This window comes from Bidens hawaiensis, unplaced genomic scaffold (assembly GCF_021521415.1).
Source record: "Bidens hawaiensis isolate Kalapana, Puna unplaced genomic scaffold, B.hawaiensis_p1.1 tig00022304_1, whole genome shotgun sequence".
NCBI lineage: Eukaryota > Viridiplantae > Streptophyta > Magnoliopsida > Asterales > Asteraceae > Bidens > Bidens hawaiensis.
In genome coordinates this window covers 363,084-378,618 of record NW_027493463.1, presented here as the reverse complement: position 1 = coordinate 378,618, position 15,535 = coordinate 363,084, and the positions used below count along the sequence as shown (strand labels likewise).

At 42.8% G+C, this 15,535-nt stretch overlaps 1 protein-coding gene across 1 annotated transcript; it reads right to left on the bottom strand.

Annotated features, from left to right (window-relative positions):
- Positions 1–9,415: 9,415 nt before the first annotated feature.
- Positions 9,416–12,718, bottom strand: LOC143565204 (uncharacterized). The gene is made up of 2 exons (XM_077052247.1): positions 11,531–12,718; positions 9,416–10,685 (listed from the first exon to the last, which is right to left on the bottom strand). Exons 1-2 carry the CDS (start codon positions 12,676–12,678, stop codon positions 9,770–9,772), a joined length of 2,064 nt encoding a protein of 687 aa, XP_076908362.1. The 5' UTR covers positions 12,679–12,718; the 3' UTR covers positions 9,416–9,769.
- Between the last annotated feature and the right edge of the window lie 2,817 nt (positions 12,719–15,535).

Sequence of the window (15,535 nt, the reverse complement as noted above, 5' to 3'; positions counted from 1 at the left end):
CAATGTTTCAGGAAGTTGGATCCAGAAGACCAAGCAAGGCTCGAAGTTGTGAGTGAACCAATCTCAGGTGTCTCAAACGAAATTATTCACCCCCTAGGTCAGATACAATTCGAACTAACTATGGGGGATGAGAAGCACAAGCGAGCTGAAATTGTCAACTTCCTGGTCTTGCCCACCACTTCATGCCATAGTATGATCTTGGGTAGAGGAACGATTGCCCAATTCAACGCTATACCATCACCAGCGCATGGCGCGTTGGGGTTCCCAACAACAACGGGAGTAACATTTGTGTATCGAGATCATTTGTGCGCAGTAACAAGTATACCTCGAGAAGGGAGAATGAAGCTTCCAGTGGCAGACAACGCGCCAGAGGAATGGATTCTCAACCCAAAATTCCCAGAACAAACAATCACAATCGGAGCTACGATATCAGATGACACAAGGGTGAGAATGAAAAGATTGCTCACAACGTATACGTCAGTCTTCGCATGGCAATATTCTGATATGACTGGGGTTCCGCGAGACCTGGCGCAGCACTCTCTCAACACATTCAAGTCTGTAGAGCCAATTGCTCAAAAGAAAAGAGTCATAGGAGACGAGAAGGCAAAGGCCATGAATGAGCAAGTAGAAGATCTATTGCGCGCGAATATCATTCGCCCAGTACGATACCAAACATGGGTAGCCAATCCTGTGATGGTAAAGAAGAGCAATGGGTCATGGAGAATGTGCATTGATTTCAAGGACCTCAACAAAGCGTGTCCAAAAGATTGTTACCCCCTCCCAAACATTGACGCGAAGGTGGACTCTGTGGCGCCATTTAAGCTCAAATGCTTCCTGGATACCTATAAGGGCTATCACCAAATTCAAATGGCACCACAGGATGAAGACAAGACTGCTTTCAGGACTGACAAGAGTGTTTTCTGTTACACAAAAATGCCCTTTGGTTTTAAGAATGCAGGAGCCACTTACCAGAGACTCATGGACACAGTTTTCAACGAGCAAATTGGAAAAAACTTAGAAGTTTACGTGGATGATTTGGTAATTAAAAGCAGGGAGGAAAAACAAATGCTCAAAGACATCGAAGAAACCCTTCGGCGCCTAAAGGAAGTAAACATGAAGCTCAACCCGAGCAAATGCACATTCGGCGTGGAAGAAGGGAAATTTCTTGGCGTAATGGTCACCAAGGATGGTTTCAAGGTGAACCCAGAGAAGGTGGAGGCTATCCTCGACATGCCCTCACCATCCACCATGAAGGAAGTTTAAAAGTTGAATGATAGATTGGTATCAATTAACAGGTTCCTAGCGAACCATGCAAGCAAATCTACCCCATTCATTAACACATTGAGAAATTGCTTAAAGAAAAGCCAATTCAAGTGGACGCCTGAGGCCGAGCAAGCATTCAGTGAGATAAAAGAATGTCTGATAAATCTGCTTGCGCTCACAGCTCCACTACCTGGCGAAACTCTAACGTTGTACCTGTCAGCAGGAGAGCGCGCCATTGGCGCAGTATTGTTGGTGGATCGCAAAGGAATCCAAACACCAATCTATTATGTAAGTCGGGTGCTGACAGATCCTGAGACGCGCTACACCATCATAGAAAAGTTAGTTTTATCACTAACGCATGCGTCGCGCAAGCTTCACAGATATTTCAATGGTCATCCTATTGAAGTCCTGACTGATTACAACATCCAGCAAGTCTTGCGACGTCCCGCGCTCTCAGGAAGGCTGACAAAATGGGCGCTGGAATTAGGGGAGCACACGATCACCTATAAGCCTCGCCCAGCAATCAAGGGACAAGTCTTAGCTGATTTCATCGCAGAAATCCCTGAAGGAAAAGTCGAAGAGGCTGAGCACGAAGTAGACCCTCCGCAAGCCAATAACGAAGAAAACGTTTGGAGATTATTCACTGATGGGGCTTCAAACAACGAAGGGTCCGGCGCAGGCCTCAAACTGGTGGACCCAGAAAATCATGAGTATACCTACGCAATCAGGTTGGATTTCAAAAGCACCAACAATGAAGCTGAGTATGAAGCCCTGCTGGCTGGTTTGCGCATCGCGCGCAAGTTCGGAGTCAAAAAGCTAGAGGCTCATGTAGATTCATACCTGGTAGCAGCACAAGTCAATGGCCTTTATGATGCCAAAGAGAACACCATGCCTCTGTATCTAGAGCAGGCGAAAAAACTCACCGAACAATTTGACTCTTTCAGAATCATACACATCCCGCGCAGTGAAAATAAGTATGCCGACGCGCTGAGCAAGATGGCATCAACCAGCTTCGATCATTTTGGCAAAGATGTCAGGGTGGAAGTAATGAGCAACCCGTCGGTGGGAGCGAAGTCTGTCCTTGTAATTCATACAACACCTTCATCATGGATAACTCCAATAATGGAATTCTTGAGGGAGGGAAAGGTACCAGACGATCGCGCACAGGCGAGGAAGATAAGGCACAAGTCGCAGAACTACGAACTGCTTGATGGTACGTTATATCGACGCTCTTATCTTGGACCGCTCATGAAATGCCTAGACGCTGAGGAAGCAAGCTATGTGATCAGAGAGATACACGAAGGAATATGTGGAATACATGCTGGCCCGCGCATGGTGGTTGCCAAGGCAATGAACGCAGGTTACTATTGGCCAGGCATGTACTTGGACGCGTTAAAAGAGATCCAAAAAATGCAAAGCGTGTCAGAGCTATGCGCCAAACACCATGCGGCCAAAGAACAACTTGATTCCGGTGACCTCTGCATGGCCTTTCCACAAATGGGCAATCGATATTGTGGGTCCCTTACCACAAGCGCCGGGGCGAGTAAAGTTTTTGGTAGTGGCAGTAGACTATTTCACAAAATGGGTTGAAGCCAAGCCACTAGCAAAAATCACAGCCGAGGCAATGAAACAATTTATTTTGAGCCACATCATATGCCGTTTTGGCCTGCCCATGGAAATTGTGAGCGACAATGGCAAACAATTCACTGACAGGAAGATATCCAGTTGGCTCAAGGAATTGCGCATCAACCAAGTCTTCACTTCAGTATACCACCCTCAAGGAAATGGCCAAGTGGAACGCGCGAACCAAAGCTTGCTGAATGGGCTGAAGAAAAGGTTGGAGGGAGAATCCCATGCATGGGTCGAGGAGTTACCTAATGTCCTGTGGGCGCACAGGACATTAAGCAAAACCAGCAATGGCGAGTCCCCGTTCAGCCTAACCTATGGAACGGAGGCTATGATTCCAGCAGAGATTGGATGCCCATCCTATAGAGTGCTCATGATAAGTAAGACAGATAACGAGCAAGAAAGGAGGTTGGATCTCAACTTACTTGAAGGGCGCAGAGAGGCGGCTATCATCAGTGAAGCCAAATACAAGAAAAAACTAGAAAAATATTACAATCAGCGCGTGAAAGAATGCCACTTCAAGAAGAATGATTTTGTCATTCGGAACAATGAAGCTAGTCGCGCAATACCCCCGGGAAAGATGTCTCCCAACTGGGAGGGACCTTATCAAGTCTCGGAAGAATTGGGAAAAGGCGCATACGCTTTAAAAGATTTAAATGGAAAGAAGATCCCGCGCACATGGAACGCAACACAACTTAGAAAATGTTTCATGTAAAAGTTGTCAAGATTGTAATCAAGGCTTTTTAAGCCATTATGAATAATGATATGCGCTATTTTCTCTTAATATGCGTTCTATTACCTTTTGCATACATGTTTCACACTTCCCTTTATTAATTTTGAGCAATATGACAACATTGTATTGACATCAAATTAAAAATAAAACGAAATAAAACATACATGCGCGAGCTTCAGGCTCAGACGCGTTAACGAGTTTTAACTCAAACGTCAGGGCCTTAGCCCAATAATATGAGCCTTAGCTCAAATTACTCACAACGTCCATCCTACATGTTGCGTAGTTGGACCATAAAAGTACCTAAGCACAACTAAGACAAAGCACATGTCAAAGCATAGTTGTTAAGGTCTCAGGTCGGGGCCGCGCATGGGATTATAATGGATATCAGAGTAACACATACTGACACGTAAAGGCTAAAAAACTCATTCATAATTCCCTATAATAAATGCGCGATAACGTCGCGCAAAAGAGGAATAATGAAATGCCAAGGCACGTGTCAGCATATTTAAAATATCGCAAAATAACTTGAAATATGACAACTGTTAAGGAATAAGTAAAAATAATTTCCTTACAACCTTGTTCAAGTTTCAATGTGTAAGCATACGTTATATTCAACAAGCACACACATACAATATAAAGAAGATGAATTGGGAATGCGCAAGATGCGAATAAGGGAAAAACAAAATTTTATTCCAAAACATAGAAGTTTACAAATTTACAAATGATGAGGTAAAAACTACAAACACAAAAAAAAAAAAAAAAAAAAAAAAAAAACAAGAAGGGCTTTTCAAGTCTCTATATCAATATCAACCTCTTCATCGTCCTCATCATTACTTCCTCCCTCAGCATCTGGCGCAGCCCGCTCCTCGTCATCTCCAAACTTACCATAATCAAGCTGTTCGTCTTGAATGGAGTCGTCTTCTATCACGATAGTGTAAGGAGTAGGTCTTTTGGCCACGCCAGAGCCGCTGGCAAAGGTAGCATTGCCCGCGCCATCATCACTGCCACCAGTCCCTTCGCATTCATCAAGTAATTTCTTTAACGCGCCAAGATCGGGCTGGTCGGCAAGCGCGGCTATCTGCAAGTCACAAGGAACAATATGAGTACAAAAGATTATAAAAATAAGTCAAGTAAACTCATTAAAGTTAAAATACCTGCTCAAGGATGGGAATTGAAGTATTCAAGTACTTCTCCCCCACCTCAGCCATGTCAGCGCAGACAGCGTCGAGCTGATAAGGGTAGTCGGATGGATTCTTCTATAGCATGCCATATTCATAGCCATCCTTAAACCCTTCAGCCCGACCCACCAAGCGCGACGCTGCATTACAATCCATCACAAGGGTTTGAAACTCGTCTGAGTATTTCATCGCATAAGCGCAACGAGTCACACCCTGTGAAATTAGCCATTGACGGTCCTGCGCGATGGAAGAAACAGACGTCTCAAGAGAAGGAATCTGAGAGTTTAACAACTCAACAGTTTCCTTGGCTTGTTTTAGCTTTTCTTTGTCAGACGCTGCTGCCGCCAAGGCTTCATTCTTTTCCGCTCGCGCAGCATCGAGCTATTTCTTCAGGCACGCAACCTCACTCCCCAATAAAGATTTGTCAGTATTAGCCTGCGCAATAGTTCGGTCACGCGCCTCTGCTTCCAACTCCAAATCACGCGCTCGACGCGCGTACTTGGCCGCATCTGCCTCTGCTGCTTGCAGCTTCTCCCGCGCAGCTTGCAGCTCAAGCCCGCGCTTCACAAAAGCAGCGTTGGCACTTGCCCGGTTCTCGCTAAGTTCTGCTTGTAGTTTCTCAGCCCTCTCTCGGGCATCAGAAAGATTCCAAGCAGAAACCTTAGCCTCTTGCTTGGCCTCCACAAGGGCATCAAGCACTTTTATATAATCATTGCGAAACTCTTGGGAGGCAGCAAAGAACGCAGACCCAGCAAAAAGGTGGTCATTAAGCAAGTCCACGCGAGCGCGGTCCTCTTGAAACCTCCTTTCAGCTGGAGGAACAGAATGAGCCCAGAAGTCTTCACATACGCCCATGGATTGGAATGAGCTCTCTTCAGTGATATTCCAGCTCGGGCGGTATATGTGATCGGCTTCCTGCAAACACAAAGCAACGCAAAGAAACGTTTTAGTTATCTAAACACTAATTTGGAAGTCTACACAGCGGAGCAAAACAAACTTATACCTGAGGAGAATCGGCGGAAAGATTAGCGCCAGCTGATGAGCTCCTGCCTGCCCCACGAGAAGAAGGCTGCGCCATGAAATCTCATGGCGCTATAGGGCTTGCGCGGCCACCATCAGAACCTTCAGAATTAACCTCCTCATCATCCTCTAGAACAGGTCTCTTCTCCTGCGACTTGGAAGAATCAAAAATAGTCTCACGAGGAGGGCTGCGCGCAGGAGGAGGTGAGGGAGATCTTGACGCTGTTAGAGTAGCGCGAAAAATAGTCTCCTGCTCCTTAGTGATCCCAATGAGGGGAGATTCAGTACTTGTGGGAGCAGGAGCAGAACTAGCGGCGCCAGCGCTAGTGGTACCACCAGCAGCTTATGTGCCAGCTATAATGCCTAAGAAAAACCAACAAGGAGAAATGATTCATGACTTGAACCAAAGAAAAAAATCAGACAATCAAAGCGCAATAAATTCCTTGGCGCACTGCAGTCCGCGAATTAAACATGGCCATGAAGTCCATTTTCTCCCTTTTCGAGGGTAAAACAGGGGACTTCAAAACAACCTTCGGCGTAGCCTCGGCACCTTGCTGCGCCTGAGGTTGAGCCACCAACGTTGCCGGCTCTACAAACATTTGAGTGAACAAAGCTTCATTAATAACTCTATCAGAATCACGCTCATAAAATCACAAAATATAAACAAAGTATACCTGTTAGAGAAGACGGAACAGCAGGTGCGGCGCCGCTTCCCTCGTCCGCCGCGCGAAGAGATGAGGTGGCAGCACCATACCTCGTGTGGACTGGAGGATTGCCCACACCTCGAGGCAAGGAAGACGAGGAAAATTTGGATGTAAAACCCTTGGTTTTCTCAAGTCCCTTCGCTTGAGTAGGAGGAAGATTCTGGGCAACAGAGGCATCATCTTTTTTCTGTTTTTTACTGGCCCCTGCGCCAGTTTGCCTTTAGCCTTGCGCTTGAGTTGTGGCGCTTCAGCTTCTTCCTCCTCCACTTCCTCTTCCACAAGCTCCAACTCATAATTAGCGAGCTCATCTACAATACGCGCAACAGAAATGTTAAAACCAAATTTTGTATTCTAAGGACCTAAGCACAAATACAAAGGCTTACCAGGCGCATCGCCGTCAAAACAAAATTCTAAATCAACAGGGATGAACATATCATCGAAGCGATCAGGGAAGACAACTTCCCCAGCGCTCAGCGCGACAGAGCCACCTTCTGTATGCTCATCATAGGCGGCGTGGATGTATTCCGTGCTTACTGCATAAAACAAGACAAGTGATATTAGCTAAGTGAATTATACTCGCGCAGAATTAATGCAATGAACAAACAACCCACCTAGGCCATCAACATGGATGACAGGCTTAGTCGCGCTGTCAGTCCACCTCTTGCTCATACCAACCCCCACCAGCGCTTCCTCGCAAATTTTCCTGGTGGGGGATGGTTCAGCAGATAACTTCTTAACCCATGCGCCCGTTGGGTTCTTAAGGACATTGTCATCCGCGGGCGCAGAAGTGATCGCGCGCATAGTCATACGAATTGGGATAACACTAGCCTTGATATAAAAGAATTTTTCAGCCCAGTCATGAAGGCTTTTAAAAGAAACAGTGCAGCACTTAACCTTCTGACTGCGCGGTGTGAATGAGAACCAAGAATCTTGAATCTTCGGCTTATAAAAATATTGAAAGCGCCGAGGGGTGGGCTCCTCGCGCTGAGCTTTGCACATGAATTCAAAATGAGTCATGCGCACCAATCCACAAGGATGAACTTGGGATATGTGAATCCCATAAAACTGAAGGAGTGTACCTATAAACCTTGTCATCGGAAGACGAAGGTTACAGTGAGTAAAAAAATGAGAATATAGAGAGATATAGCCGGCAGAAGGATCCGCCGCCGTCTGCCCGGCTGCCGGGAGCAGACAACCATACTCAGGGAGAAAACCCTGAGAAGCAATGAGACTATCAAGATCAGGTTGTTTCAACTTGCAGGGAATCTCATCCCATCTCTTCACCGTTTTGTTCTTCCCTCCTTCCTCCGACGAGGCCTCGGCAACCCTAGTACCCTTGCCAGTCTTCTTTAAAGTAGACATAACCACAGATTTTACACGGCGTTTACTAGGGGAAATTGTGGTGTCTGGGTTATTAGACATACAACTGCAAATCGAACAATATGGTCACTGTGAGGACGGAAATCTGGAAGCAAAGATAAAGGCTCTTAATCGGAATGTAAATTGAAGAAGCAAAAGCTCTGAAAATGACAATGGAGATGAAGAAAAAACCGTTCAAAGGGTTTGGTTTTATAGGCCCAGGGGAGAGAAAGAGAAGCAAGTAATAATCAGATCTACGCTCACGCGCCCCCACGCGCAGGCGTAGGCCAACATATGCGCGACACGTGTTCCTGACACTGTATGAGGAGACGTGAAAGGCAACTGTAGCACCTCGAGCACACGAAAGGTCTGACACATAACGTCTCCATCTCTGATGCACCTCGAGCACGCGAAAGGTCTGACACGTAACGTCTCCATCAATGATGCATGTCAGCACCAACCAACCACATGCATTGACGATTCGTTCTAACCTAAGGGATAGAATTTCGCGCAACGCACATATGAGAAATGAAAAAGAAAAGACAAACCCTATTAAAAAAACAAACTATTAAGTCTAATATCTATTTTACCTCGCTCGCGCGAGACAAGACACACATTAGACTGGGGGGCTTGAAGGGGTATGCACCCGCCTTAACATCGAGCGGGGCGGGTCAACCCACAAGATATAGACAAGAGGCTTGAAATCAGGAAGTCATGAAGACACAAAGCCAAAACCTATGCGCGTGTCGCGCATCACATATGCTCACGCATATCACATCTGCGCATGGCGCATATCACATATGCTCACGCATATTACATATGCTTACGCATACCACATGCTCATGCATCACATCTGCGCATGAAATATCTGCGCGTGAGAATAAAGAGAAGACCTTGCGCATCCCCGGGATAGGCGCATAAAGGACAACACAACAAATGAGACAATAGTCTAATCCAAATTAGGATAAGGACAACCATGATTGTACTCATCAGACAACCTTCCAGAAGGTATCTTTTAAGGAATAAAGAATGTGCTGATGTTGACAGCTGCCAATGAAGGGTGGACAACTCAGCAAAACCCATGTGTCACCACGTGATGGCACATGGGTCAGGTAAAATACCTTGGCCAGAGATTAATCAAAGAAAAAGTACCAGGTGTCCTAAGTACATGTGGCGCGAAGCAATAGGAGGAGGCCAAAAAGGCCCTAATTGGGTCTAAGCCCAATCATTGGAAACCCTAATACTATAAATACTACACCACCTCCACAGTTGAGGTCAAGCAAGAAGATACATTCTAAGTCCTTATTCCTTTTCACATTCTTATCATCTTCTCCTGCAATATCTTATTCTCACACCGGAGGGTTACCCCAAAGAGGACCCCTCTGTCCCTTTCTGAGGGGTAAGTTCACGGTGCTGTTTGTTTTGTAGGTGGAGGAACTCGTATCTCGGAAAACCATCGGTGATATAGCACACTCATACCCGAGGAACATAGATCGAATACAAGTAAGTCGATTCACGCTTCTTCAATAATTAAATGGAATAATTCTCAAGATCCATAACCGACAATATATGTTCCTAAAAACTAAATGAAATCTAACATAACCAAAAAAAATAGAAAAAAACACAAAATTCAGATAGATTTAAGATATTGTATTTAACATGACATATAATGAGAGTAGTAGATATCCTTTAACAGAAGAATACACAAGTAAAAAAGAAAAAAAAAGAACATATTTTTTATTTTTTTCTTATAACAATATAACCTATAACATAACACATACCAGCATCCAGCACACAAATACACAACATGATCACGAACACAAATAAAAGTAAAAACAATAACCAATTTGACTGCAAAACTTTCCCAAAACCTCACCTATCAACTGTCAAGGCTGTTGAGTTCGCCCATGCTGTTGCTGCTTTGTAGTATGGTCTGTTGCAAGATAAGAGCCCGAGTCAGCAGTCACGGTTTGAAATTGAGCAGCCGATTGAGGTGGCAATTGCTGTGGTGCTGCATAATACATATGCTGTCCTTGCACAGGATCAGTGAATTCATATCCATAGTTAGCTCCAGCACCAGAGACAGAACTAGCAACAGATTGAGATGGATGGTGAATCTGTGAATACCCAACATATTGTGGCTGTAATTGTGGTTGAGGTTGAGGTTGTGGTTGGTTAGAAGAAACTTGAACAAATTGAGGAGCACCAGAATTTGTTGTTCCATAAACTCCAGCAGGTAACTCACTGTTAGGAGCAGTTTGTGCAGGCGGCCTATTGGTGGTGTAAGCAGCTGGAGGTGGTAGCGGTGCTTGATTATGAGAAAGAGAGGTGGCAGTTGCAGAGGACACATCAGCATAACCAGCAGATTGCGGCTGCATTTGCAAGTTGTAACCATGAGGAGCCTGTCTAGCAGGCATATAATACACAAAGTTCTGTTGGTCAAGGGGTAGATGGTGAGGGTGTTGGCTCGGAGGTGGATACATCTGGTAGTAAGATGGCACAGGAACCGCACCAGGTGGGTGATGCTGGATGTACTGCGGTGGTGGAACGGCTGTATGAATGAACTGTGGTTGCTGGTGGTGCATTTGGGCGTGTTGTGGATCAACCTGTGCATTTGACATTGACATTAAATAAGCAGAATCTGCAATTTGTTGTTGTTGCTGCTGTTGTTGTTGCAGCATTTGAATTCTAGTGTTTTGATCAGGAATGTTATTCAGATCGGTAGGTCGATTGTTGTTATTAGAAGTTTGGATTTGACCCAATTGATCCTGATAAATCATGGCCGGTTTTGGTCTACCATCACTGCAATTCATACATATACAAATCTTAATTCATAGCAATAATTATCACTTGGCATTTTCACAATATATGCAGTGTCTATGAACTACATATAGCATCATGCATCAATAAATCTTAACTCATTGCACCTTTCCACAAACACTTGATATGCACTGTCTATGAATTACAAATAAACTCTTACATAAACAAATCTCAACTCATATCAGTCATTTTCACTTGGCATTTCCACAAACACTTGATATGCACCGCCTATGAACTATAAATATTATCATACATAAACAAATCTCAACTCATAGCAGAAACATTCACTAGGCATTTCCACAAACACTTGATATGCATTGTCTCTGAACTATAGATAAATTCATACTTATACAAATCACTTCACATTTCCACAAACACATTATATGCATTGTGATGCAGTTTTGGAAGCGATCAATGGCTCAAGAAACTCATGATAATCAAAGACGATAAATTCGAACCGAAGGTTCGAAGAACAAAGATCTTCATATTATAACTCAATCAAAAACTGAAAATTAAATAACACTTAACCCTACTTATACTAGACATATATCTTAGTAAACAAGAAAGATAAAATTAGGAAACTTGAATTTTAAACAAGGAGATAATCTGCATCACATTGTCTATGAACTATATATAAACTCATACATACACAAATTTTTCACTTAGGCATTTCCACCAACACTTTATATGCATCGTTAACATCATACATATAGAAAATCTCAACTCACAGCACAAATATTCACTTAGGCATTTCCACAAACAATTGATATGCATTGTCTCTATAAACAATAAACGATCCATAATCTGAATTTAAAATTTGCATGTACCTCGAAATCGAATCCGAAGAAGCCAAATCAAAACCTGAGGATTGCTTTTGCTGATATTGTTGTTGTTGCTGCTGCTGCTTTAGATAATCCGATCTCTCATCCTCAGAGAAAACCGGATTAGCGTACTCCGCAGCCACCGGCGTAGAACTAGAACTCAACGGCACCACAGGCGCAGGCACAGCAACGTAACCGCCATCGTCCTGCTGCTTCTGATGTTGTTGATGTACACTCATCTGAGAAAACTGCTCCTCAATTATCCTCTCCTTCTGATTATTATTAATATTATCATCCACATGTACTCTAATCGGCGGCAAGCTAGCTAACGAAGGAGCTGACGAAGCGGATCCAAACGACGACGTGCGTTCCAAATCAGGAACAGAATGTAAATCCTGAGCCGAACTATTCGCTTTCGAATTTTTACCGATCACTCCTTTTTTCTCCGGGACCGAAACGTCGTCGTCTAGATTCAATAAACAATTCACCGACGTCGTGTCCGAAAATCCAGACGTTGATCCGTTTAAGGCGCTTAGAAACCAGTCCTCCGATTTAACGCTGTTTTCCAAAAGCGATCCGATCGAAGAGGCCGAATCAGGCTTAGTCGGAAACAGAAATAAACGTAGACGTGACGTCTTGCTGACGTGTGCGGATGAGTTAAGCCTCTCGTACTCATCGATCATGTTCTCCAGGTCTTCATCGGTGGTAACGGAGATCAACGAGTCCAGATCTTCAGACGGAAGCTGATACTTAAGCGTAAACGACGCCGTTGCGGAAGGCAATGCTAAATTCGACGATCGGAGCAGCGTTTTGGAGAGGCGTTGGATGAGGTCAAACAGAGTGACGTGGCGGTCAACTACAACCATACGTGTCTCGCCGCCGACGTAGCAGAGAGACTTGTCATGCGGACGAGGGACTATGTGTCCGCCGTAGCTGCACATCAGCCGGAGCTTAGTCAAGCCTGCTTGCTGCTGCGCCGCCGTCGTAGTGCCGCCGTTGCTAGGGTATGTATTGTCTTCTCCGAATGAATCGGTGTTGCGGGAGTGAGGGGAGGAGTCTAGAGAATCGGGGTACGTGGCCAACGGAGGTGGAACCTGAGCGGTGGAGACGGCGGGGAGAGACGGTGGCGGTGGTGTGAGGGTTTGCTGCTCCATTGGGGGAAAATGAAAATGTGGGCTGGGGTGCAGCTTTTTGTGTTTGCAGATGGACAAGCAATTAAAAGGGCCGAAACGAAGAAGGTGGAGAAACATGCTAAAGCCTGCGAAGAGAACCAACATGTTTTTGTCCCTCAGGCTTTTGATACATTTGGCTCCTTGGCACCGGAAGCTATCCGTTTTCTAACCAGGGTCCAACAGGTTGTGCATAGCAATGTGTTGACTCCAAAGGGGCAGGGGTATGTCTTTAGCAGGTTAGGGTTTGCAATTCAGAAAGGGGTGGCGGTGCAGCTTGTTGCCCGCCTACCTGCTATATTGATGTAATATCTATGTTTCTACATATTGGAACCCAATTTTTGACACATCTAAATAAAGAAAAAAAATATGAAGGAAGGTTAAGTTTACTTTTCAACTGTCTTAGACGTTATGATATTTTTTTTTATTAAATACGACGCGGCTTGATGTATGATAACTTCGGACGTTACGTTTCTAAATTATCTTTCTGAAAATATTTATTTATTACGACTACTTTTTAAATATTAATGAGTAGATAATATTGATTATTAATAATATTGTTACTTTAATATATATTCTTTTTACAACATTTTACTTTGTTTTATATTTGATTTTCTAATTATTTGACTATTCTTCTGTTTTTAGTATCTGCCAAACAATTCGTAGGATGTTTTTGTAACTGAAACGGTCGACAGAAGCTATAATAATTATTTCAAAAGTAAAGGTGTCTTAGGTTTATTAAGAGTATGTTTGGATTTAGTTTAAAAAATGTTTATGGCTTTTCAAATAACCATTTTAAAAAGTCATGATTTAAGGCTTTAGGAAACTGCTTTTTAGCCTTTTCAAAAAGCTAAATTAAGAAGGTTTTTTAGATTGCCAAAAACATTTAAATTTATTGGCTTTTTGAAAACACTAATAAGCATTTTTCAAACTCAATCCCAAGCATGCCCTAAATGTTCAAGATTCTCATTTTGTCATCCTATAGAGGGGCAGGGGCGAAGTTAGCCCATTCGTAGGGTGGGCCAAGGCCCACCGTCCATTCCGGCTCGAACCTATATGTTTAGTGTACTTAATACTCCAATCTTCTTGTTTAAGTCCAAGTGCCCACCCTACAAATTACTTTATGTGGAACTTTAAGGTTAAGCGAGAAGGATGGTGTTGTTGGAATGTTTTCCGACGGCCGGACGATAGCCAACGAGGAGCTGCAAATTCTGTATAAAAGATGAAAGAGAGAATGTGTAAAAGATGGTTTGACTATAAAGTACTTTCTAAAAGTAATATTTTATACTATTTAATGTTTGTTTACTGTTTCATTCTCGGAAAATGTCACCAACTACTACGTTCTCATTTGTTTATTACGTCACTATACTTACTTTTGCTATGTTAGTTGTAGGGGATGGATCTTGCAAGAAGTAATATTACAACGAGAAGCGCGAGAAGTCAATCTCAACCGTTGATTACAAAGATCAATGGTTTATGTTACACCATGGCAATTTAGTAAATATCAATAACTTTTAACCAGATTTTAAATGATTGCAAGGGCTAAAATGTAATTAGTGCATAACTATAAAAAAGGAATGGCTGGAGTATCCCTAGGTTCACTTTATAACTCCTCCACACAACTCATGGCTGGAAATCCTCTTCCGATGTCCAACTGACACACACAAACGACCAAACGAAAGTCAATTGATTCCAATTCCATGAGTATAATAAGCAAACGGTCGTCAGTGCATTGAACGAAATTGGTTTTGAACTTGAATTGGGGGTTTCTCTTATGCTAGAGGGATCGAACCCTACATAAGGTGTTGAAGGTATGTTGGGCGATTTTCGTTTTTTTAGTAGATGCATGTTATTATGTTAATTATGGAAGCTCGTTTAAGTAATTCTGATGTAGCTATCCATAGTTTAATACACCATAAGTTTTTTATGTGTATCTGTGTAGGTTGTGAAGGGTGTATCTGCAGATTGTGTAGGTGTTAATTTATGTATAGATTTTATTATGTGTAGGTTGTGTAAGGTTTATCTGTAAATTTTGTAAGCTGTGTAGATATTAATTTGAGTTCGAATTATGTTATATGTAGGTTGTTTATGAGTCAACTTGCATATGTGTAGATAATGGTTGTGTAGGGATATGCTGGTTTCATATGTAATTGTCTGTTAGTGCAACGACATGTATGTATATATTTGAAGGAATTTTGAATAATATGATAATATGTGTAGCTGGTATGATGAACAAGTGTAGAATATGTAGCTGGTATTATGATCTGTGTACACTAATTGTCTTGTTACTGTACGCAACCATTAAAACATATTGATAGTTCATACACGATACATTTTGAATACTATGATGATATGTGTAGCTGGTATTATAAACAAGTGTAGAATATGTAGGTATATTTTGCGTTTTTCTTACAATGACGAGTCTCAACATAGAGATGACCAAATGAATGAATTGGGTAACATGCCAAAATTAACTTAATATAAGTACATGTCAAGTTGAGTTTGGTAATTTGTTTTTTTGTAGGGGCGACTGTGGTTGTTCTTTATGTGTCACACCCCAACCTACGGCGGAAATGCTGGGACGTGAACTGATTGCCCACAACTCTCAAGGTACTATTATGCAATATTATAAGTTTTAATATCTATTAAATAAATTTCGAATGAAATAAATATTCATACAGTATCCAAACCAACAAAAGCGCATCAACAATCAAATTTCATAAATAATATTTCTCGTTAATTTTTCTTCTAGTATAAATCCTTAAGTGGTCTTGTACTTCAATTACTTCACATCAAACGATAACCTACATATGCGTTGAAAATAAAGTAGTTTTGTCAACAC

Coding starts and splice junctions, on each gene's coding strand:
- LOC143565204 (XM_077052247.1), bottom strand. CDS start 12,678: ATGGAGCAGCAAACCCTCACACCACCGCCACCGTCTCTCCCCGCCGTC. Junction 10,686..11,530: donor TCTTCGGATTCGATTTCGAG/GTACATGCAAAT, acceptor TATGAATTGCAG/TGATGGTAGACCAAAACCGG.